Here is a 24641-nt window from a genome sequence, read left to right as displayed (position 1 = left end):
TGGCATATCTGTGTGTTTCTGGTTGGACTGACACCCTCAAGGATAAAGATCCCGTGTGGCCTTTGTGGAGGCGATGGTTCCGCCTGGGGGAGAGCGTAAGGACGGTTGGACTTTAATTCCGTTTCTTTGCCATAATCATTCGTTAGGATGCTAAGATTGGTTGGATGGTTCTCTTCCTCCCCCATACGTCCTCCTTCTTCCACAGAACTCATTTAAGGATGGGAGAAAATTACTGAAGTGGATTATGCATAAAAGTGTTTCCATGTCCCGACTTTTTTCCCTTTTTGCTGCTGCGCTTGACGACGCTGGTCGTCCCATTGGCATCAGATGGTGTTTACGTTCCGGTGCTCAAATCAGACACCTTTAAAAATCTTCCCCAAGTGGTGCCGATATATACCGCAGCGTTGGTAATGTTCTAAACCAAACCACCGCACGTCGGCCCACCACTGCCCTGTTAGCCAGGGTCGGAATAATATTCCATGCGAACTCGGGCGGGTGGGAATAAAATCGGCGAAATGAAAGAACAATATTTGAACCGATCGCCAACCGGCAGCTGTGCATCCACGGTATGTCTGTGCTTAATCGTTCGATGATGGAGCAAATTGACAAAGGGGGAGAGGGAGAGAGAAGATTTGGCTGCTGCTGATTATTCGCGAAAAAAAAGAACCGCTCAAAAAGTTCATTAACACCGCAACAAAAAAAAACCAAAAGAACAAAAACGAGCACGAAAGTTGTGGGAATTGAGCGCTAATATACTTACGGAATGTTGCTTAAATGCAGTGTAGCAGATGGTGGATAGATGTTCTGGTAGTTTTTGCTGCCCGGTTTCTTGAATCGATGCAGCGGATTTTGTGCATAGTCGCGGGTCAGTCCGGCATCCGGTTGGCCCTCCTTCGGCAGCTGTACCGCCTGATGTTTGCTCGGCATCACGCGGATCGTTTTGTTCCAGATACGGAGCTTATCCAAATGGGTCATAGCTGGTACATCAAAACAAGAAAAAGGTGACAGTAAAAGAGAGAGAGAGAGAGAGAGAGAGAGAAAGAGAGAGAGAGAGAGAGAGAAAAAGCAATTAGTAATTGAAGTATGCCACAAACAAAAAAAAAGGTGCGTTAACTCACTAAAGTGAAAGAGAATGGAATATTTGTATTAAAAGAAACACATTTTTTTCATGTAAGTGAAGCTTTTCATTCATTCAATTTTCACTGCATTTATTTATTTAGATTTATCTCACCAAATAAAAAAAAAAACAAAAACATAATAATTCCCCTCCCAAATCCTGTGTTTTTTTGTTTGTGTATTACTGGTGAAAATAATCCTCTCCAATTTTGGTCCACAAATTGCATAAATATCCTTGGGACGGTGGTGTGCGGTGATGAACTCCACGTTTTTGTACCACCCCCTTTTTGTTCCGGTTTGTTGCTCAGAATAAATGAATTTATTCACCACACTTTCACAACCATTTCCGGAAAGGAAACGGAAAAAAGCGAAAAACGAAAAGGAAATAATACGCTCGAGCCGTTCGAAGCGAAAAAGGAAAGATAAAACCAGGAAATTTATCCGTTTTTCCTTTTCTGTGTGTGTGTCTTTGGTTTTTCTTTTTTTCAATAGTTGTAACAACCAGTTCGTGAATGAAAAGTGGAAACTGTTGCACAAAGGAAACAAAAAACATTTCCGCCAAACACCGGTAAGGCCACTGAATATATCCTCTTTGACTACTGCATGAAGAGGTGAATGTAAACATTTTTACCAATTATTATTCGATATTTAAATGCCATTATAGCAAGCAAAAAAACAGCAGAAAGGTGCGAATGATGATGAAAACAAAGTAAAGTTAAATGCACGCACAGGAGAGAGAAGAAAAAAAAGGAACGGAAGCGAAAATTTGGAGAAAAACAGCGATTCATGGCAAGGACGAATTTCTGTTTGGCGTTACTTGTGTCCCGTTCGTTTACCAACATTAACGAGATCGATAAATATACTGGTGTGGCGTTTCAAAAGACGGGTAAAACCTTGGCCCATCGGTATCGAAACCGGCAGCATCCGGCAGAACGGCTAGGGTTTTGTTTTTGCTACGAGTTTGCACTTACTCACCACAAAATGGTAGAACAAATGGGTGAGAAAAAATTGAAATATTTCCCTCCGCTTTTTCACCACCTTCATCACCACCACAGAGAAGTTTTGGTGTGAAACAGAAATTTTTTTTTCCCCGAACCCCAACTCATGTCCCCCTCTGTGTTGCAGGTATATCAGGTGAAAGGTGCAGATGTGGCCGAGTTTGGGTTTTGTGTATTTGTGAGGCATTTTGCACATTTTCATTTCACTGTCTCCGGTACTATCATCCAACAGGGGCCGTCCGCGCGAATGTGAACTATCATCGTTCGCTTTTCCACGTCCGTTTTTTTGCCTCCAACTGCAACTGTTGGATTATTTATTTACATTGAGATTTATTGCGTGTAAGCTAGTCAAATAAAACAACATGCAGCTCTAGGTGTGCATATTTAAACAACCGCTTTTTACTCGGGTTGCATTCGGAGGAGCGTTTCGATTGCCTTTGGGGATACATAAATGGAGATGCAGCAATAAAACAAAAACATGGAAAATGCTGCTCCAAAGGAGTCAACAGAAGAGGACCTAATGAACGGAATCGAATATCTTTTGGAGGTGAATGTAAATGTTCTTTTTATGTTTGACAAAACAGTTATTGTTAAATTAAGTAATATTACTTATAATAATAATTATTTTATTAAGTTTCAGCAATACAAAAAGGAAAGACAATTTAAAATAATATTCGCCACATTTTTTTCACTTACCCAAATACGCCTGGTAGGGTTCAGCCATTTGAATCAATGCTGAATCTTTCTTGTTGTAGAGAATCTTTACACGTTGTACATCACCATACACTCCTGTAACGAAGGGGTAGAAGCGAGAAAAAAAGCATTAAGGACACAGATTAAAATTAAATATAACCATTTTACTCTCGATGCAACAGTGGGAACATGTATGTAGAGATAATGAGTGTAAATGAGGGCGCGCATATACACATACGTCCCCAAAGAGACACGAAGGAACACTCTAGAACAATGTCGAAATAGAGAAATTATAGAACGGAGTCATTTTCGTCGTCCTTTTTCGCTAACCGGACAGGCACACTTAACCAATTGCAAGACGGCTTACCATTAAGTCTGCAATGATTAGGTTTTTTTTGTGGATTTTATTCCTCACGAAGTTTTATAATTCATTTGACATGGTTTGTTGCATTCATATTTGCCATATATTTGCCGTTTTTTTCCTTTCATCACTCAACGTTAACATAATATGATGGTATAATCTATATCCTTATAGGAACACAAACGTAAACAATTGATATATATTAAATTAATTTATTTTAGTAAATAAATCGCAGTTATTGCTGGTACTTTTATTTGACACCGAAAAATTAAATTAAATGCATTCTTCTATTGTTTTATGGAATCCAAAAACAATTGCTTCCCAAATGAACATCTTATCAGAAAGCAAGTTTTTTTCTTCTTTCAATTCATAACAATAGTCATGTTTAATTGAATTCTTGTTCTTTTTCATATTTGTAATATCATTTTCAAATAAAATCCCGACATTCTCAAGCCGTGTGTGAACAACAATTTCAACCAATAAACAACGTGCCGGAAGTGAATCTACAGCTAACTTCCGATGGCGTGCCGATGCATTGAAGCGGTGATAAAAAGTTTTCCGCTTTCACACTTGTACCCATAAACAAACACAGACACCGTCGAGCATACACCGAAACCCGATGACAATGTGTCGTGCTGACAAACAATCTCCGCTTCACCAAATGTTCCTTATTCCACGTTGCACACGTTGCATCTTCACTGGCAACCAACAAAAAAAAAAGGTACGGAGAGCTAAATTGGAAGCATTTCCCCATCGATCAAAAAGCACTATGCGAGAAAGTGGTGATAGGAGCGCGATGGTGGAAATGATGGTCTACTGCACTACCAATCGTTGCACTTTTCCTCGACGACAGTGGAGTCACCCTACGGAAGTAACCTGTTAGCATTTTAAATCCTTTGGAGTTCGTCCTTCCGGTGGTGGTTCGTTCGATTGAAGCGAAATCGTCCAACCATCGAACCATCGAATTGTGTGCGAACCGAACTCTAAGCGCTTCGGAGTTCCCCTTGGGTACACACATATGATGTTTGCCCTTCGGTGCTGCTAGCCGGGGAAACCCTTGGGATGCCACCCTGTGTGCTCGACGCTTCTACATCACCAGGCACTCGTTGAGTCAGCCATCCTTATTGTCCGTGTAGAGGACGTGTGTAGAGGAGTACGAGAAGAAGCTCGTTGATGGTGGATAAAGCAGGCTGAAGCAAGAAAAAAAAACACCCACCAACTGAGGACACACGGCAGCAGGAAGCCATCGTTAAAATCTGGTTCCGTTCTTATTCCTTCACGGGGGTTTCCTTTTTTCAAGAAGGAAGGATCGACTGCAAATCCATCCAAGGACTGTATGGTTCCCGCCAATAAGCAAAACGGCACCCACGCTCTCTGCTCTCTTGCAGATATTTTTATTGCTATTGCCATATTACATTTATTATTATCGTTCTATCCGTCCTCGTGTGTGTGTTAGCTTATGGTACCCATTTTTTCCCATCACAAAGACACAGCAGGCAGGACGGGAACGATCGTACCGGGATCGCACAGCAACGCTCCCGTATGGATTGAAAGTAAAAACCTTTATCTTCGCCACTTCTCTAGCTTTATTGTACGGTGAAGCGGAATGTGAAGGAAGGAAAAGAAAATGGGCAAGAATAAAAGGTGTCCACATTCCACCCGTTCGTTCAGTAAACGATTTTTTCAACAAAACAAACACAGACACACCCGTCCGGGGAGTGATCGTCCTTTTTTTTTGGTGAAGGGGGAAGAAGTCAGCAAAGAATTGCAACAAAAAACCTCCCATGAAAGCAGCAGCAGCAGCATCAATGGTTTTCAACAAAAGAAATAAGAGAAAAAAGATGTTGATAAAAGGATTGAGAATCAATAATTTACGAATCCGGATTTTTGCTTTTCTTTTGCTTTCTGACAATATTGTGGTTGTTATGGAGCGAAAGAGAAAACAAATCGGAACCGCTTGTGTGTGTGTGTCGTTTTTAGTAAATCTGGTAAAACGCTGTTACTACAGCAGTGGGTACGCGTCAAAGAAAATCTCGTCATCCGCCGATACAAGAAGGTTGAATGGTCGGCAAAAAAGTAGGGACAATTTTAATAAGATTAAAAGTTCAAGCGACTGTCCGCACAAGGGGAAGAAAGTGTGTTTTGTTTATTTTTATTGTGTTTTTTTGCCCAATACTTGCACCGCTTGTTTGGGTTTCTTTTCCAACAATTTTAGACACTGAAATGATTTGACAAAATGCTTAAGATATGAATAGAGCACAATGAATTTCAATTTGTTTGAGCATTAAGTTTGTATGAGCAAGCTTCACATCGAATGGAGACGCCTGGTGGCTCATAAATCTGATCATGCATCAAAGTTTAAAGAAAAAATAAATAAATAAATAAAAACAACATTTTATCAGATGCAAAAAAGACTGTAAGCCTAAATTATTAATTGCAATATGATGGACAGCAGCCATAAACTTTTAAAGCATTTTATTAAAAGCTCCATAGCGAATGGAGGCGCCTGGTCGTTCATACTTTGAACAAAGATCGACGATGATCAAAGTTGTGTTAAAACAGAAACAAAAATGCGGCAACAAACTGATGCTATAATCAAGAGTTAATTCTTTTCACTCTTGCATTACAAAAATTGAGGCAAGTAAAACAAAAACTTCAAACATTATTATTAATTTCTCCCTTTTTGTTTTTACATCAAATAAATGTGGCAGTTAACACTAGTCAAGGTTCAATAAGAGACTTCTTCTATAAGGGAAATTCAGATAAATTAAACCATTCACCCAACACAAAGGAACACCTCATCCTAAAGCTTTTCCCAAATTCCACTAAGGCCGGCTTACGGTGGGAAATGAAAAAAAACACGAATGAAAAGTAGAACAATTTTCATTAAATGCACCACTGGCTCGTACGTGCAAAGCAACAAATCCGACCTTTGCTAGTATGAACCAAAACGCTTTAGCCTAAAGCTTTTGACTAGTGTATCGTAGAGTAAGAGGTAGAGAAAGAGCATGTTCACAATTTGGGGATGTGCATAAAATTTAAATACGTTCCCCCCCAAAAACGAACGAAGTGAAACTTTCCCAACCAGCAAGAATCCATCAAAATCGTTCACCAGCTCCAAACGTGGCTGCGATTTCCCTTGGGACGCAAACACTGCGGTGCAACGTACTGGTGCTGTGCTGGTTGCAAAAGATTTGTTACAACCATTTTCTACCATCCGGGGGACAGAGAAAACAGCGCAACGCGAAAAGGTACACAGCGCTTTACTTGCCCTTCACGCGGCCCCTCTTTTGCGCGACACAGCGAACTATCTTTCGATCGAAAATCTCAATAATCCTGCCGCGACCACACACACACACGGAAAGTTTGTGTGTTTGTGCCCGGTCTGGTTCACCTTTTGCCGTCCGTTGAATTGGAGTAATGCTGCAACAAGGGGAAACAACAGGGAGTGTTGCATATGAAGTGGAGAGAAAAAAAATGTTTTCACGCTGCAAGAGATTCAAGGCATTTTCTCCGTGCCAATATGTGCACACCTCAGCTTGAGGATCGATGGAGCTTTCCCCATATGATGGAGTGGTGTGTTATGTGGCACACGTTGCATCATGTGCAGTGAAACGTGCAAATTTATATAAATTGATTCGATTCCGAGTCTCGATACAAAAAAGGCCAGATTCGCGCGATGGGGTGTTTTTGGTTCGTTTATAAAGCACCCTTATGCAAGGGTTTGAAGCTGGAGGTGAAACTGTTTCCGTTTTCGCTTTTGTGTGCACTCAGTTTCCATTAGTGGCTTAACCCTTGACAGGGACAATAATGTTTGCGGTGTTGTGCTTTTTTTTTGTAGAACCATATAGGAGTTAAAAGACAAAAGCATAATGATTTGTTTTTAAGAAAAATTGCAGTGAATAAGAATTATTTCACCTTTTTCTTAGAGACCACAAGCAAGCATAACTTAGCAAAAGATAAAAAAAATATTTTAAAAATGGACAAAGTAAAACATTTTACAAGTGTTTACCTTGCCAAATTCTTTATACTTCTGATCGTCCATTTGAAAGGAACAGTTGTACTGTTTTTTGTATTTTCAATATCAACACGAAACGAGTTTCGATTTATATGGGAATCGCATCTCAAAGGGTTCGATTGTTTGGATCAACTCACACAATTTCACCCTTGCACAATCCACCGTCGAATGCAAACATGGACGCACATACACAACCCCACACGGGGGTGTTGGTGGTGGTTTGTTAATGGTTGATTTTATTTATTTTTCCACAAAAGTTCCACACAGCATTCGGATTGGTGCGGTACAGTACAGATTCACTAACACACAAAACCTGTTACAGAGGAGCAATACATATACATATACCTGGTGGCCCTTTTATCCATCGAAACAAATTAAGATTAACTAGGCTACCGTCCGTGCATACAGTCTGTCCCATCCGGCATAAGGTAAGGGATGTGTAAAGGGCGAGAAGGTACGGTGCAGAACAGCCGAAAGATTAGACCGTGGGATTGAATGGGTTCTATGAATGATTTATGAAGTGACGGTATGACACAGTGACGGTTCTCGAGCAGGAAATCCATGGATCTGGTGGGTCCGGGAATTACGCACGCTCGGCTGCCGGTAACAAAGCCCCCTCCCTACACTCTCCATTATCCCTACTGCTCCTACCAAACTCTTGTTCCAGGTTTGTTGCAGAAAACGCGTGCGGGTAATTAGAAAAGGCGACGGATCTCAAACGTCCCACACGGGTGGAACGAAGCTGGCGGTGGTAGTACGCATGCTGTACACACACATATATACATTTCCACGGTGCTAACAACGAAATTGGCTAGGGATTGGCTTAGGGTGAGAAATCCACCAACGGAGCGGATTTTGGAATTTGTGTTTGGTTGAAGCGGCACTGGCGTGGCAACTAATTCTTCCCCATTGGGGCTCGAACGCACAAACACACTGACGCACACCCCCATAAAAGTGTGGTTTCGCGGAAAAGCAAAACACAACAGGTAAAGAAGAAGGATTAATTTGTTTCGAAGGTCGTTTCCCTTTTTTGGCTAAACAACGGGTTCTACACACGGTACGCCACGATCGTACCGGAGGCGAAGAAACATCCAATACAAGTTGAAATGCAAAAAGGAACACAGAGGATGGGAAATCTGCGAGTTCGTTCCGGTGAACTGAAATCGAAATTACGCCTCACGAAGCACAAATGGTTGGCGTAAGGGCGAAAAGGTCCAAAAACCCCGTACCCCGATTGGGGAGGTCGACGAGGAGATATGCTTACAAAAGGGTGTGTAAGAGAGGATTTTTCTTCTGTTTTCTTTTTTTTTGGTTCACCTCTGTCTCGTTGTCTGCGACGACGGCCTTGATTTTCTCATCCCACCTCTTAGGTGGCTTTGGTGGGTAATTAGCTAAAAGAAATGCTTTCGCTTCGTTGCCATTGCCTTGACGTCTACTGCTTCTTGGTTGGCCTATTTTTCTGCAAAACAGGCTCAAACGGTGGAAGGAACCAGGGAACTGTCAAGAATTGGAGAATTACCTTTTTGCAATTGTGGGAAGAATGAATAAGGGCAAACCAACAGGTTGTACACGTTGGTTAAAGAGATTCGTCAGATAATGCGAGCCTGAGAAATGTAGAAAGGTTTGAAAACGGTGAAATTTTAGTAGATTTTTTTTCTATTTTATTATCATTTCCCGGAGTGGATAATGATGATTGCGAATTTAAAGTTCAAAAAATGTCTATAATGAACAAAAAGTAAAAAAATCTTTATATTTTCCTTTTATTTTCTGAATATCGTTGTAAATATTCAGTTGTTTCTCATCTGTAAGCAATACGTACAAAATATTAAGCGCTTCCAGCTGAACATTATAATACCCCCTCAATCTAGTGGAAGGATTCAAGCAGAAGACAATGGAATGCGCATTGTACAAGCTTCCGATCGCTCTTCTCCAATACAATGAATAGCAACAGAACCATCGAACAATTTCACATCAGTGTAAGAACAAGCGTGCTGAAGCTTTTGTAAGATTGCTTTATCATCTGTGAGGATTCACTTGACAAAAAAGGATTAAAGCATTTCGAGCGATTCGACTCGATGTCGAAACGAGACTTCATATGTTCTTCACCGTTCCCGAACGAGACTTCACCGTTCCGCAAATCGATCGTTCATGTTGAAAGTATTGCTTTCATTTGGGAAATATGATGAAATGTGTCTTGTTTTAAGCTTTTCGTGAATGAGTAGCTAGAGAACGACAGATATATTTTATCTTTACAGCGTTAAAAACATTCCAAGATGGTCGTTTAATTTGTGCAACCACATAAAAATGGAAAACATGCCAAGCTCGATTACTCGACGCAATTTTCCGAATATCAGTTGAGCTTTTCGGTTCTTTTTTCGCTAACGACGAGCCGAAAGGAAATTTGTTACATTCATCCGACCACTCGAAAAATATCATCACGATCGTAACACGAAAGACTGGGCCGGGCATCATTACAACCACAAACGATGTGCCACGAAACGCTTCAGCTACATTCAGCGACTTTTTTTGTTCCTCTTCTCTCTTTTGGGATAAGGCGCGTTTCTTAAGGAACGTGGCTTCGTGAGACGTTTGTAACAGAAAAAAAACAACATTCAACAGGAATTCATCCCCAGCAGACTAGCTACAGCTACCCGTCGTTGATGGAAAGAAGCTAACGCTTTTTTAAATATAGTTCCACGAAATGGAGACCGAAAAAAATGAAGGGAAAAATACATCTCATTCTTTAGCTTGCATTCCGTCGGTTTTTGCATTGGCATTTGTTTTTTTTTCTTGTGGTGAAGTCGATATTTTTGCCCGACTTCAGTTTTCCATGTTTACATTTTTCATGTTGCGAGGACGGCGGAATATTTGTATCCTTACGCAAAGCCCCCGCCCTTCCTTGTCGTCGGTAGGACGGAAAGCACTTGAAAGTGATGACATTGCAGTGTCACCATTTGACTGGGTGGTTGGGTTCTCGATTTTCCGCCTCGTCATGCTGTGTTTTCGTTTACTTACTTTTTTTATCGTATCGTTTTTCCTACATTTGGATTAGCGTTTTTTTTTTCTCTCGTGCTAGCGTAAAACGCATCGGCAAACCGTTAGCAAATAGCATAGGGAAAAACTCGGATATTGAGTAAGCAATTTGCAGTGCAAAATGCTCAATAAAATTCGGATCAATTAGGGTGACGTTCTTGTACGAGTTATTAAAATTGAAAAGGAAATCTTTCAAAAATCTTTCAGGATTTTGTTTATATTTTTATAAATAATGTTTTGAATTTTCATCATCACGAACTTTAAGAAAAAAGACCCACAAAAAACAGTTCCATTCTATTCGTGCCATAAAATTAATATCCCGCATTTTGGAACATGAAAATACATCACCCTTAACAAAGGTAAGATTATTGCAAGCTACATACATTTGACGTCGAGCAAAACGCAAAAACTGGTCTAGGGGGGAAAGTTTTGCCACGAGCTTAATTCAAAGCGCACGTTTGGTGCGTGATACGACCCGAAACGACCGTCTGTCAGCATTGCTCAAGACTTAGCAAATCGATAAGACAACCAATACCCATGTGGGTACCTATATTGCAAAAACTTCCTCTTCTCATCGGAACACAAACACATACACACATTCGTAGAAATAGAAGAAATGTAGACCCAGCTGTCTTGAGGTGAAAGTTTTGCACGACCAACTTTTACCATGACTAGCAAAGACACACCACTGTCCAGAAAGTGGCTTTTCCTGTAAAGTCACTCAAAAGTCCCCGGATGCGATGTGGTTGTGCGCGCAGAAGAAGCTCGAGATCGTTCACTCTCGTGGCACACGGGCAACTGCAAAGTTTGCATAATTGGGAGGATTGTGAATATATTAATTTCCATTCGAAATACGAGACAACATGCGTGTGTTGGTGGAGTGTGTTACTGGTTCGATAGATAGATGGTGAAAGTTTTACCTTCCCTGTAAGATGACACACCGGCGTTCTTAGACGATTGATCTCGAACTTTGCCCGGGTTGTGCAAGCTGTTTCAGCTGTTAAACTTCAGTGACTGCATTTCCCACTGCAGGTGCACCATGGTTGTCAATGATGATGCTCCCTTTTTTGCAAATGGGTGAAGAGGGGGGGAATTTGGTCGGAGGTTTATTGGGGAGGTTTCCATAAGACGCAAGAAATATGAAATAGTTATCCTTAAGAGTTTGGGCGGTGCGCAATCAATTCGAAAGCAATTCTCATTTGTCTGCCCTCGTTAGCGTCAAGCCAAAGGAGTTTCTTTACTGACAACGCAGATGCATCTCTACCAGTACGGAGTTTGATACTTCACATGTTTTGCTGCTTCGCAGCAGGGGAAAAAGAACACGAATAATGTGAGCTCAGTAATGGTGAATTCGAATCACACATACAAAAAAGAAGATCTCACTCGAATGTACTAATCTTTATTCGTTTCGTTTCCTGACAAGTCGATATGCAAGCCACGGGGTAAGAGGAAGGAACCCACTGAAGATAGAAAAGGGAACCTGAGGGGGAAGAAAGTAATATTCCATTTTCGTTACGTCCAAATTCAATTTCCCGACCCGACAATGGTAAAAAGAAGGATTCGAAATCGGATCGGAATCGATGGTTTAAAAGCGTCTGGAGCACCTGTATACCTGTGTGATCGGGATTGTTCGAGGTTTTTTCGATGGTTTTTTTTCCTGGTTCGATCTTAAGAAGTTCTCTCGGGATAAGGACGTATCGTTGCTTCCACTATCGCGTTTTGTAAGGGTTGTGTTATTGGATTTTTATCCTTCTTCCTCTTCTTTTCCATGTGTGTAATACTATCCGATAAATCTTTTTTTTGCCATTCAGTGTGAGGTCATCACAACAGGTGCCCTTATCCAAAATGGTAAGAAATATGATCTTTCTTTGCACTTGTAATATAACACGTAAGCAAAAGCATTTCAATCGTGGTTAAAGGTTTTAAAAGCAAGATGGGGAAAGTAAAAATGGCAAACCGTCCTTCGAGATCTCCCTCGAGGCGGCTCCAAAAGCTCCAAAAGAAACCGACCTTTAATGACAGGTTACACACCGTAGACACCGGATCTCCCGTGTTGGCTGGATAGTTAGGCAAGAAAGTAAAAAAATAACACACACAAATTTTCAGCCCTGTTCAGAATAAGAAGCGCACACACCCCCCAGAATATGTCACGCTAACGAGTCGTTTCCTGCCGAGTACGCCCGCTGGGTAGCCCAGTTCTTTGACTCGTATGGTTTCCTGAATTTAGCAAACCGGAACACTAATGCTGCACATTTGCACAAAAAAGCTGAAGAAAATGAACGAAAGGATTCGTTCGAAATATGCCACAGAACAGGACACAACAGGAAAATAGGATCTGGAAGCTTTCCAAAACCGACGAACGAATGAATAAAGGGCGGTGAAGCACAGGATCGGTTCTCGTTGCCATCTCTCTAGAGCATTTCTTGGATACGGTTTGCTCACTTTTCCCGTTCCGCTGACTGCGTGTGACTAGAGTGGTGAAAGAATAAAACCACACGATATGAGACACGCAGGTACGTGGGGCTTCCTTAAAACCCAAACCCAAAAGGAAGGATGAAGAAAGATCTCCTTCGCTAAATTTGACAAGCAACTGACAGCGCTTATGTAGCGCGTTGGGAAAATGGGTCCAACCTCCTTGGTGTGTGGCTTGGATGAGGGAAGATTTTTTTTTCTACAGAAACCCTACCCGGGTGTGAAATCGTTTATGCCAAACGAAGCCCAATGGTTGATACTGGGCTGCTGGGTTTTTTTTAGTCACAAGACCACAACAGGGGCGCATCATTTTATGCTGCACACACCCTCACACACTTTTGACACCACGTTTAGGGGGTTTTGGCGAATCAAAAATGGTTACTAGGTTGGGGCTGAGCAGGGATGGGAAAGCGAGTTTCATTCCGCTATCCGATGAAGGACAACACGTTGAATAGGAAACATGTTAATCTGAAAACAAATATGAAAACCAACCGTCTGCATTATGTAAAATGGCCAGCGCTGGGCGATGAACACAAACGAACAATTTTCTTCATCCGTGTATGTATTTGTGTAACTGGATGTAAAATGGAAGACAATCGAGTTTCGATAAAGGCTCTTTAAAAAATATTCACCAATTTGTTAGACAGCTGTCTGCAGAAGAAGATAAGATGAATCTATGGTGAAAAGTGCCAGATACTTTCGAGATGGAATATTTTTTTTGTATCAACCTAAAACCCTCTTTACTAAATAGCACAATTGGTAAAATTATTTCTTTCTTTTCCAGTTGTTATTGCAAACGGTGCGAAACAGTGATGCAGCAAACAATGCAACAGAGAAACAGGCACGAGAGAAATCATCCATGAACCCACGTTGTATGGATGCTGTTGGAAGTTTGAAGTAAACCAAACTTAAAGTAAATTAATATCTAAACCAAAAAAAAACAAACAAAAATAAAAAAACAAAGAAAACAGTACAACACACGGACGCAGTAGAAAGTTGTATGTTTTTTTTTGTTTTGTTTTGGAATGGAAAATGCATACAGACAAAACAAAACAACAATAAAGGAAATAGAAATAAAACATATAATCGATAAGGAAAGGTTGGGCAAATAATTATGGCAAACATAAAACACAAAAGTTGATAACACATGTCACTGTAGCTGGACAGGGGAAGGGTTGTCTTGTGTGATGTGTGAGTTGTATGTATGTGTGTGTGTTTTGTGTGTGTGTGTTTGGTGTGTTTTGCAGTGAAGCTAGTAGTGTAGTGTTTAATGTGTGCGGACATACCAAAGAGGGTAAATAGAGCATCAGGCGTGACCATCTACAGAAGAGAAGAAAAATAGAGAAAAATTCAGTTAGCAGATGAGAAATATTTCTTTCAAATGGTATTCGTTGCGCGATTGCTGAAGGTTTGTTGGACAGGAGGAAAAGAGGGTGGGGAATGGTTGGTTTAGGAAAGAAAGTAAGAAATCAAATGATCTTGCATCGGTTTTGTTTTTTTTTAATTTAAAACATTTCAGAACACATTTCACCCAAAAGTGAAATTATATCGATTTTATAAATAATGGAAGGGAGTGTTTTCTGTATTTTTTTGTATGTGAAAAAGGATGTAATTGGTGGAAACTCAAAATAGTATGGTAGTGGAATAGGTGCGGAAACGGGAGTAAAACATAAAACTGCACCCGTATAGGGACTCAAACGAACGCTTGATGGATGATAAACCTGTCAACGTAAAGATGAGGGCATAGATAGTAATAGTTAGAATGAACGTATAGATAGAAACACATATCAAGATAGGCTTATACACAGATAGAAACACACACAGAGAAAGATACATAGTGCTAAATATGGTAGACACATAGAGTAAAAAAGAAAGCTAGACAATATGTAGAGAAATGTATTAAGCATTATGTGATCGATTCTCTTTCGATTCACACCGAAATCGGCAGCGACAAACAAAACGTGTAACGCACACAAAAACATTTCGTGTAACAAAATGTACAACACAAAAAATGGGCCAAAAAACTAACCAAAAACAATTTCAAACCAAAAGCATTGGAAAAGTAAACGAGATACGAGGGACACACAGGCAAAACAAAACGGCATAGCGAAACATAAAAGGAACTAAAAATGTCTTCCAAACATAGAGATAAAGTAACAGTATATGAATTGATGCATTTCGTAACATAGCAAACGATTTTTCAGGTTCGTGAAAGAATGCCATGAAACAAAACGCGCCAAACTACCAGTCGAAGAACGTGATCCATTTTTTTCTTACATTTTCAAATATCAACAAAAAAAATTGCCAACAATATCACATTACTGTCGAGTACTCTCTCTAAAGCTGGATCGACACAAGAAACGACACGATATAACGACTACCTCCATCGACACTCCAACGGCACACGGGCAAAAGTGCGAAACCGGCTTCAAGGAAGAAGGACTGTAAATTTAATGAATTTTTAAACGGACAAAAATGAGCGAAAATAATGAAGAGGAAAAAGCTAATGGACGTTATCTGGCCGTACGGGGGCGTTGTGCACAAAAGCACACGGGAAGCCTTGGCGAGGATACTTGCCACTTCGCTGTGCACGGTACGAAAGGCAAAAAAAGGGATAAACGTAATAAAAATAAACGATAATGAGTCACGAGAAGTGAAAGTGCACCATATCTTCACCATCCCGATCGAAACAGAGAAAGCGAGAGAAAGAGATAATAAATTGCCGTTAGCAGAATCAATGCAGAGACGACGGAACGGGAAGTTCAATTTTCCCCACTGGGCTGCAACGGGGTTGTCAGTGCAGCTCAGCTCGATTAACGCTTGTCACCACTCGTGAAGAAAACGGTACACCGTGCAGGCGTATCGAGCACGATGATAAGATCACAATAGCCGAGGGGATACCAAAAAAAACCTCAATCTTGGCACGATCCTTGGGAAGACTCCTTTGAGTAGACGCGATGGGAACGAAATGGGGGAAGTGAACCGAAATGACTAACGACACCAAACGACGAGCAAATACGATAATGGCAGCCAAAAGGACCTGAGAAGCTGAAGCAACAAAATCCACCTGTTTCTTCTTTTTTTCGTTACTTCATAAACGAAACACAATGACACACCGTCGCCGAAGGGATTGGTACGGACAACAGCGACAAATGGCTGCATAATGGCTCGCAGTAACAACGGCGGGTTCCTTTGTTTCAGTGATGATTTTCACTACTTTCGGTCCCGATCCGACAGACAATGCGCAAACCGAACGGGTGAAGAACGGATGGTAGAAGGCACCAACCATGCGTCTCTGTGTGATATATACGAAATAAAATGCAATTCCATTACCAAACCCCCTGTTTGTGGGGCTAGGGAATAAAATCGTCATTTCGTAATGATGCTTATTTAAAGTAACCTGTAAACACACCTACGGAAACATACATAGGAGAAGCGTGAAGTCGAAAGATAGTGTGTAATACAAAAGTGCCTTTAGTAGAAGAAAATTCACAGATACAGAGTGAGTGTGTGTGAGAGAGAGAGAGAGAGAGAGACAGAGAGAGAGGGAGAATGAGAGAGATAAAGTGAGAAACAAGGGCGGGGGAGAAAACAGAATGAAGAAGTGGAAAACGTCTCTGAAGTGTAAGAATGGTGGAGTTTTTATGACTTTTTTTGTAAAATACTTAATTTCTTGTATTCTTCCAATAAATTCCAATTTTGCAAATAAATATGTAACAAACAGCATATTTTCTTCATTCGTATACAAAACAGTGAAGAAAAGATATTAAAATCACAAATTTTAAATTATGCTAAAAGCTAGTCAAACAAGTGTGGCTTTAGCTTTCCATTTTAAATTAAACTTTAAAGTAAAGCGTTTTAATACAAACTGGTTTTAATCACAGCGAGTAATGCCATGTTGAAAAAATAATATCCGCAACTCGTAAATGCAAACAAAATCGAAAGCAAATAATGCTTCGGTCCTGTTTCCTGGCGCTCGAGTTATTATCCTTAAAACCATAAAAATGATTGCACTTCGCGGCTGAATTCTCATCATTCTTTAACCACTTTTTGGGGAGGATGTTGCGCTTCGGTGGGTGAGAAGCCCGGTGGACAGACGGTCTTATTTTCTTAGTTCGAAATAAGGAACTACCAGGCGCCAGGCGCAACAGACAGACAAGCAACTTGTGGCTTCTGCTTGAAACAATATTTTATCCAACACGATACATACACACAAACCGACCCCACGTACAACTACGTGAAAAAGTAACACCCAACCCGTGGTTGCTTATCGTAAAGTTCATCAACGGTTCCACCACAACCGTTGGGCCCTATAAGAAGACGAACAAAAATACACGAACAGATCCGCTTTATGGATTCGAGCATCTTAGCAAAACCCTTGGTCAGGAAGTTTCTGGGTGTTTTCGTACTTTTTTTCTTTTTCTTTTTGTGCCATTTTCTTTTAGTTTTTAGTGGAAAAGTTAGCTCCTTTTTGGCGAGGAAGCGTTAAAGATGTTCGGTAACGGGCGATTTGCCGAGGCTGTGCGCGGGGACAACACATTTTCATTCCTTCTCGTTCAGGAATAATGCCACGGGAGAGAAAGGGAAAAGAAAACGATGCAACCAAACACCGAAGAACACCCGCAATGAACTGGTCAAACGAGATTGCATTTTCAACTTTCCACTGTTCTACTTTAGCACAGACAGAGACAAACTCAACCTGCCGCCCTTTTGTGGGTAGCGTCCCACAACACGGGGATCCGTTTATGTAAATCGCAATCCATAAAAGAAGATAATTTATTCCACAATAATACGACTACAGAGTACGCAGAGTACGGATGGATGTGGAGTGTGCAAAGCAAACTCGCCTTCTGACCGACCGAGCACTGGACAGACCACAAAAGAACACGGTCAAAAAGTGGACGACGACGGGCGTATTGGATTCAACGTGCCAGGTTCATGGCTCGTGCCAGATAAAATAGACAGTTTGCAGTAAACGAACGGCCTCTTCAAGATTTCGGTACAAACTTCTCCTTAGACAAACTGTTCAAACAATTCCACTTTGTACCTTCGGTAGTTTACATTCAAACCAACTACGAAACGAAGCTCAAAACTCCATCTCTATGGTAGATTCACTCGAAACGAGCTTTCTGAACCAGCCCAAAAACCACCGACAACGTCTTCAATCTGTTGCACGAATATTGGTGAAGGCGAAAGGAATGAGAACACTCTTCGTTCCTGTGCAGACGAGGCCACGAATCAACAACCAGTTGGACGTTTCCGTGTGGCTTCCTTCCGTGAGGGTTCATACTGTTGAAGTGGTGAACACTCCTCCGCCGGATGGTAATTTAAAGCGCAAGACCTTTCGCAAATAAATCACACCACAAGCCAAACCGACCGCGCCAATGAATCAAAACATTTGGTAAGCAGCCATGTGTACATTTATTGCTTTTCTCCCGTTTCTGGTACGAACTGAGAACGGAATTGGACGCTGTTTGCATTGAACCGGAACTAAACCGTATGCTTCAGGTTCAGTTGCTGTGCTTGGGCTTGAAATGGAAATAAAATCATTCTAGCGCAGCTAGGATTTGTACGCTAATCTGTTAAGTATGTTTTCTTCCCTAATGTGACGTTTTTATTGCTCGAGCTGCTGAACTGCTTTATAATCCAAAACCAATTGTTGCATCGTTTGATTACGGCAACGGTCGTAAGGGCAACACAAATAATACGACGGGAAAATGCGGTTATGATACCGTGCTCTTCATTTGCTCCTTTTCAACATGGAGACGCCCGGTCGTTTTGCCGGTGACGAGCGAGAAATCATAATAAAGCGAAAATTAATTCACTTCTTTGCTCATCGTTCGCTTCAAAATTCCGTGCTCTGGCTGGCTCGGGGTTTTCAGTGCATTCCCACGGTACGACAACGGTCTAGCCAAATTGGACGAACGGAGTGGAGCAACAGAATGACAAACGTTGCACAGTACGGTGCTGCAACCACAACCGCCGGGCGTTGGAAGAATGATGGTCATTTATGGCGTGTGTTTGTGTGTGTTGGAAAGATGGATGGAAGAAAGAGAGACAGTACTGAAAAGCTTTCATGGTGGGAACGTTTGGTGGAGACAGGCTGGTGAGAAAGGTGTTTAATAATAGAATCACTCGGTACGGCACTGGCACAGAACGATCTGGAAAAAGGGGTTTTCTTTGTCAAGATCACAGAGAGCGAGACAGCTCGGAAAGATGAAACTAATAATGCGGAACTAAAATAACACACAGAGACGAAGGAAAAGGACTGCAAAAGGATACCCATTACTTACCGAAGCACGGTATCTGGGATGCATACAACAAAAAAAAAACATACAGACTTTAGGCAGCACGACAAGGAAGGCGAAAGGAGTACAAGCCACTATCACGAAGCAAGAAAGACAAAAGCCAGGTAGATAGAGAGTAGGGAAATGCAACTTAAAAACATACATTAGCAACATCGACGAAAAACGACGAAAGTATCATGAGTGTGCCGTAGCAAGGGGAAAATTAAAAGGCAGCTTTAGATTAAACAGAAGAAAGAACAAACACAAAACATACATAAAAAACAATACAACAACAGAACATGAATCATCAATTAAACGTAAATAACTTTGAAAAAATCAGAGAATGAACCTTTTAGACCAATATAGAAGACTTCAGAAACATAAAAAAGTAAAAAATATATATACTATAAAACTATAAGAAGAATTGAAAAAAACAGAAAACGTTAAAACTCAAGACCTATCCTCAAGAACAACAATCAATAAATTGAACAAAATGAATCCACATAAACAAGTACGAAAGCAAAACTGAGCCCAAACGAAAAAAGGGAAAAAAAACAAACTGTGAAAGAATAGAAACAGTGAAATATAATGTAGAAACCTTCTACATTTGACTTTTACAGCATAGTAAGACAACGTGCGATGAAACATAACAAACGAAACAGTTAATGGAATTTACTACAAAACACAGCACTAGGTTGATAGGTGGTTAGTTAAAGATGAAGCTAAAGATGAAGATGAATAAAAAAAGCAAACATGATAAGGATTTTCTTGTATGCGAATGAGCTGAGCGTTTTTGGGAGGGAATAAATGTTAATAGGACGGGACAATGAAGTGTGAAAAGGTCGGTGACGGGTGTTTTAACGTGTAATAGTGAGTGATCTTTACGGGTCGTAAATGATCATCAAAGACACCGAGCAAGAACGTTTTGACGAGATACACAGAGATAGAAACTCAGAAGTACACAAATATGGAGGAGCAGAGATAGTCAGTTGACATAAAAAGATGATGTGAGGAAGAAAGGATAGTAACAGGAGACAGTGAGTGATAAAGAGAGATATAGATAGAGAGTAAGGTAGAAATAGATATTCAGTAGGTCAAGAGACAGGATGCAGAGTAATAGACTGTAGTTAGACGCTACGTTAGATTGCTTTACCTCGTCGTTGAGATTCGAAACGAGCAGCACGTTCGACAGTCCCCGCACGTTGGCCGGGTTCGGCGTTCCGAGAGCACCGTTCGATGCGAGCGCAAACGCATTCAGACTGGGTAGGGCACCACCGTATGCACTGGCAAGGGCCGGCGTACCGAGCCCGAGACCAAACGGTGGCATCACGCCCGGTGTCGCTAAGCCGTTCACTAGAAAATAGGGAGATTTGTCTAATTTGACTATTACACGGAAGTTGCACGCTACTTGACAACAACGAAAACATCGACGGGCGATTGTTTTGAGCTATCAATGCCGGCTTTACCTAGTCGATCGCGGGACAGCTGGGGCCGTTGACCGGCGGCCAACAGCAGCAGATCACTGGCCGACACCAGTCCACCGGCGCTCGCAATCACATCGCTGCCCGGCTCACCGGACGGCAACGATGGGTTCGTATAATCTCGCGACTTGTCATTGTTGTACTTCACGTTCAGTGCCGTCAGCTTGCTGTTGTCGATGCGCAGTGTGCAGCATCCGTTGTAGATGTTCTGTCCGTCCAGTGAGGCCCGCGCATTCTGGGCAGTCTGCGCATCCGGGTACTGTATCAGGGCCTGCAGGAATGTAATTTGGAGAAAGAAAAAAAAAACCACAACATGATGACCATTTCCTTTTTGCAAATTTGATTCTTTTAAGGAAGTTTCGGTTTCACCTACCTGGAACGAATTGTTTTTGGTGAAGGTGACAATTTTCAACACTTTTCCAAACCGCTGAAATATCTGATGCAGCACGTCAAGCGAAACCGGATACAGTAGCGATTCGACGATTACCCGTAGTACGGTGTTGGGTGCACCGCTGCCACCACCACCACCGCCACCACCACTGCTCGGTGTCGTGGAGCTGTTGTTCGTGTTGTTGCTGCTAGCATTCTGCGAGTTGCTGTTGGTATGTTCGAGCGATAGCGGCAACGGCGATCCGGTCGGTGACTGCGTAAGATCCTGTGCCTGCAGTGCGTTCGTTACGTTCTGTGGGGTGAAATAGTTTCAAATAAAAAAAAAATATTATTAATCATCTACCTTTCAACCAAATGTAATTCAATCATTTTACTTACCGCAATTGCATGGTTTTGATCGATCTTCAATTCCCGATGGTTGGAGTATTGTACATACACCGTGCGGCCTCTCAACGGTGGCGGATTGGCATGGAACACGCTTACCATTGTCGAGGCAGCGGTCTCATCGCCCATCTCGATAAACGCCTGATTCTTGCCCTTCAGCACCAGCACATTCGTGACACGTCCAAACGGTAGCCCGAGCTGTATAATTTCGGCTTCGCTCACCTCATTCGGGATGTTGCGAATATGCACCACACGCGACGTTTTCGCTATTTTGGCGTTTTGGGGGAGGAAATAAAAATTAAATACAATGTTCAGAAAAGTTGATAAAATACAGCAAATGTTTTGAAATAAGAAGGCTTTTAACTACAAAATTGAAATCATGCATAAGAAAGAAATAGCAAAGACATTTTCGTCCACGATAACACAAATTTAAGACAATGAATCGTGCCATGAAAAGTGTCATTTTTATAGTCATTAAGTTAAGCGGTTCTTCACATTTCACTCATCCCACCCGAATAATCAACAGTAATGAAAATTGGTTCAGCAAGTCCGGGATAATGTAACGGATTTTCGGAATCATTTCTGCGCGCATTTTTGCTACCCTCGGACAGGGATTTACATCCGATCGGTATCGTAAAATAATTCCCAACAATTAGGCCACCGGTACTCATCGACCAAAGCAGTCTCCTTTCGGCGATGTATAATGAACTAAAATCAAAATCCCGCTGTTTCGCATTATACGACAGTACGTGGCCGCGCGGCCTGCATCAATAAACTTCCTGTGTGAGTGCTGTGCAGCACGCCTCGATAGCGAGTGTACGATTTTGTTATTATGAATTATCAATATTTTAATTGATTTTTAATTACTATAATTAGTGACCGTTTGGCTGGATGACGTTCGGCTTTTTGATTTCCGAACCAAACCGTGTCGAACGGAACGTGTCTTTCTTCTCGTTTTTTTGGGTGATTTCGAAATCGTTTCGAAATCCCTCTCCTCCCGTTCGCTTACGCTGAAGGTTGACTGCCTACGGAAATAAAATACGTAGTTGAAATCGAATTAAAACTTCGCGCGAGTTTAACGAGCCGTTTTTCGACCGTCTGTGTACCAAGTGGATTAACGTAAACTGCGTACCGAGTGCGGGTGGAAAACTGAACAACATTTTCTGTTGCAAATTTATTGAAATGGATTGAAATCGGTTTGCGAAAACGCCTTTATCGTAGTACGGTAACGAATCAATATTTGATCAGATTGTACATTTGCCAGCCAGTAACAATCCTACTGTTGAAAGGATTTTAATGTTGATTTACAAATAAAAAGGTACCATTCCATTACAAGCACAACAGTTCGTTTGTGCTTCATTCAATTTTAAAAACAACGTCGAAAAATTGTCTCCAATTTTCAAATCCTGTAATCAGATTAAATGCTCAAATTGGTCGATTATACATCGTTTGCTTGGTTAAACTCAGTACGCGTTATCGAATGTGTTGCACTGTATACGTGCTTCATACGTGGTTTTGTTACGCTTCCATCACAACACTAACTATTATTAATTTTCATTTTCAATTCCCAACCCAAACAAAAAGCCTCACTTTCGCTTTCTTCAACAATTTTTCATCCAAACCCGAACACCCTTCCCCGTGCGACAGTGGCAATGCGGCTTAAGAAAATGGATCATCCCTTTGCCAAAAGAAAATCATACAATCATTGTTTGGTACCGTGTTGTACACAAAACGGGGCAAAAGGTATGCCCAAGATGTTTCTTCAGTTATTCCATTCCCCTGTCCAATACGGTGGAATGGAGATGAATGTAGTAGATTATTTTTAATGATCTCCTGTGACCATATTACGCACCGTACACCAGGGTACCCTTCCTTTTCTTCTCGGTATCGGTAGGGTCATAGAAGCAAAAAGGAAAAGGAGAAAGAAACAAGGAAAAAGAAAAACCACCTTCACCGACAGGTGACGGCCTTCGTCATGATTAGGTATCATAAGTCATTTGGGGATTCCGTTTTCGTCGTTCGTCCAACATTTGCCTTCGGGTGTTTTGGGAGAAATAAAAAAAGGGGATGTTTCGTTTGCAAAGGGTTCCTCGCATGTCCTTGGGAAAATGGGTGTTAGCGGGAAAAAATGATACACAAAACTATGGAAGGATAGCTACACGTGTAGATAATGGTGATCACCATCAGGCACTGAACTGATAGATTTTCCACACACACACAAAGGAAAAATCGTGTAGGAAGGATATGTCCAACAGGAACACGGTGGGGGTTGAATAGAAATATTCCATTCATTGTCATGTTGTATAAATATATTATAAATTCATCACTCAGTGATAGAACTACATTTAATCATCGACAGGTATGAATAAATTTAAGCAATTTATTTAAAGAAAAATACAAAAGCTTCATTAGCGCAGTATGATAATAATCATAAATTGCCGAATAGCACACCGGAAGGTAATTAGATTTTTTGTGTGTGTGTACAAACTCATTTTTTTCATTCATATCTAATAATTACTAAAATGCTGATTCACATACGCATCAAATCAGAAACCCCATTCAAAATCCCATATTAGCAAACACTCAATTACTTGATCATTTTCCGCGAATACATTATGCAAAGCTGACCCTCCTTCCCGCTCCATTTAATCAGTGGCAATTTGGTCTAATCTCTCCATTACACAATTCCATTGAAGACACCACAGTGATGCAATTCATCATTATTATGATGATGCTCATTTCTATTATGGTGATGGCACATGAGTAAATGTATTGTAGTACCCACCAGGTAGTTGAGGTTGAAAATCATTTAATTAAAAGTCTAATCAATGCTGCGCCATCAAACCAGCTTATAAACCTAACCGATTACATTAAATCAAATCATTCAACTGTCACTGATCGCTACTCAGTATTGCGGCTTGGGGTGATAGTGCAAGGGGCAGTAATCGTGTATTGCCAGTAGCTCATTTGCGTTATGAAACACTCACCAAAAAAGTGATTATTTCATGTGTGAAAAAGCATTACTACACCGTTAAGGTATTTCACAAAAGAAAAGGTAATACGTTTTCTTGTTTTTCCCCATTTTTTCTGTAGCATGAAACACTTCTTGACTGGAATCACAACGTGACGACGTTCGAACCGGATTGAAAGATTGCGTTATCGCCAATCAAACGCTCGTCAGTAATGACCGATGGTATCGATTGATTGGACGAAACACAACAGCAACAAAAAAAAAAACGAATCGATTACGGTGACGAGAACGGTGTCGTTTTTGATGAAGTTATTATTGATTACCCCAAAAATGTGGCTCGCGTGCACACACAATGACCGTTACCCGTTTCAACACTTCATCGAGTGGAAAAACGAACCATTGACCATATTGAGTGGTGGCAACGCGTGGCAATGGTT

General features: G+C 41.1%; 1 protein-coding gene across 28 annotated transcripts in view; it reads right to left on the bottom strand.

Annotated features, from left to right (window-relative positions):
* LOC125775215 (polypyrimidine tract-binding protein 1) overlaps positions 1-24641 on the bottom strand; it is a 308123-nt gene that overhangs the window by 11011 nt on the left and 272471 nt on the right. For 25 of the 28 annotated variants that reach the window (XM_049445790.1, XM_049445800.1, XM_049445791.1 and 22 more), the window contains 7 exons: positions 21228-21499; positions 20833-21141; positions 20445-20730; positions 20132-20361; positions 13978-14011; positions 2811-2903; positions 761-977 (listed from right to left, as the gene is read on the bottom strand). In XM_049445790.1, coding sequence (XP_049301747.1) covers positions 761-977; positions 2811-2903; positions 13978-14011; positions 20132-20361; positions 20445-20730; positions 20833-21141; positions 21228-21499 — 1441 coding nt within the window. Of the gene's footprint in view, positions 1-760; positions 978-2810; positions 2904-13977; positions 14012-20131; positions 20362-20444; positions 20731-20832; positions 21142-21227; positions 21500-24641 lie in introns of those variants that run through there. The other 3 variants (XM_049445774.1, XM_049445777.1, XR_007421153.1) reach the window with 3 other exon arrangements.

This window comes from Anopheles funestus, chromosome 2RL, assembly GCF_943734845.2.
Source record: "Anopheles funestus chromosome 2RL, idAnoFuneDA-416_04, whole genome shotgun sequence".
Taxonomy (NCBI): domain Eukaryota; kingdom Metazoa; phylum Arthropoda; class Insecta; order Diptera; family Culicidae; genus Anopheles; species Anopheles funestus.
This window is presented reverse-complemented; position numbering and strand designations above follow the sequence as displayed.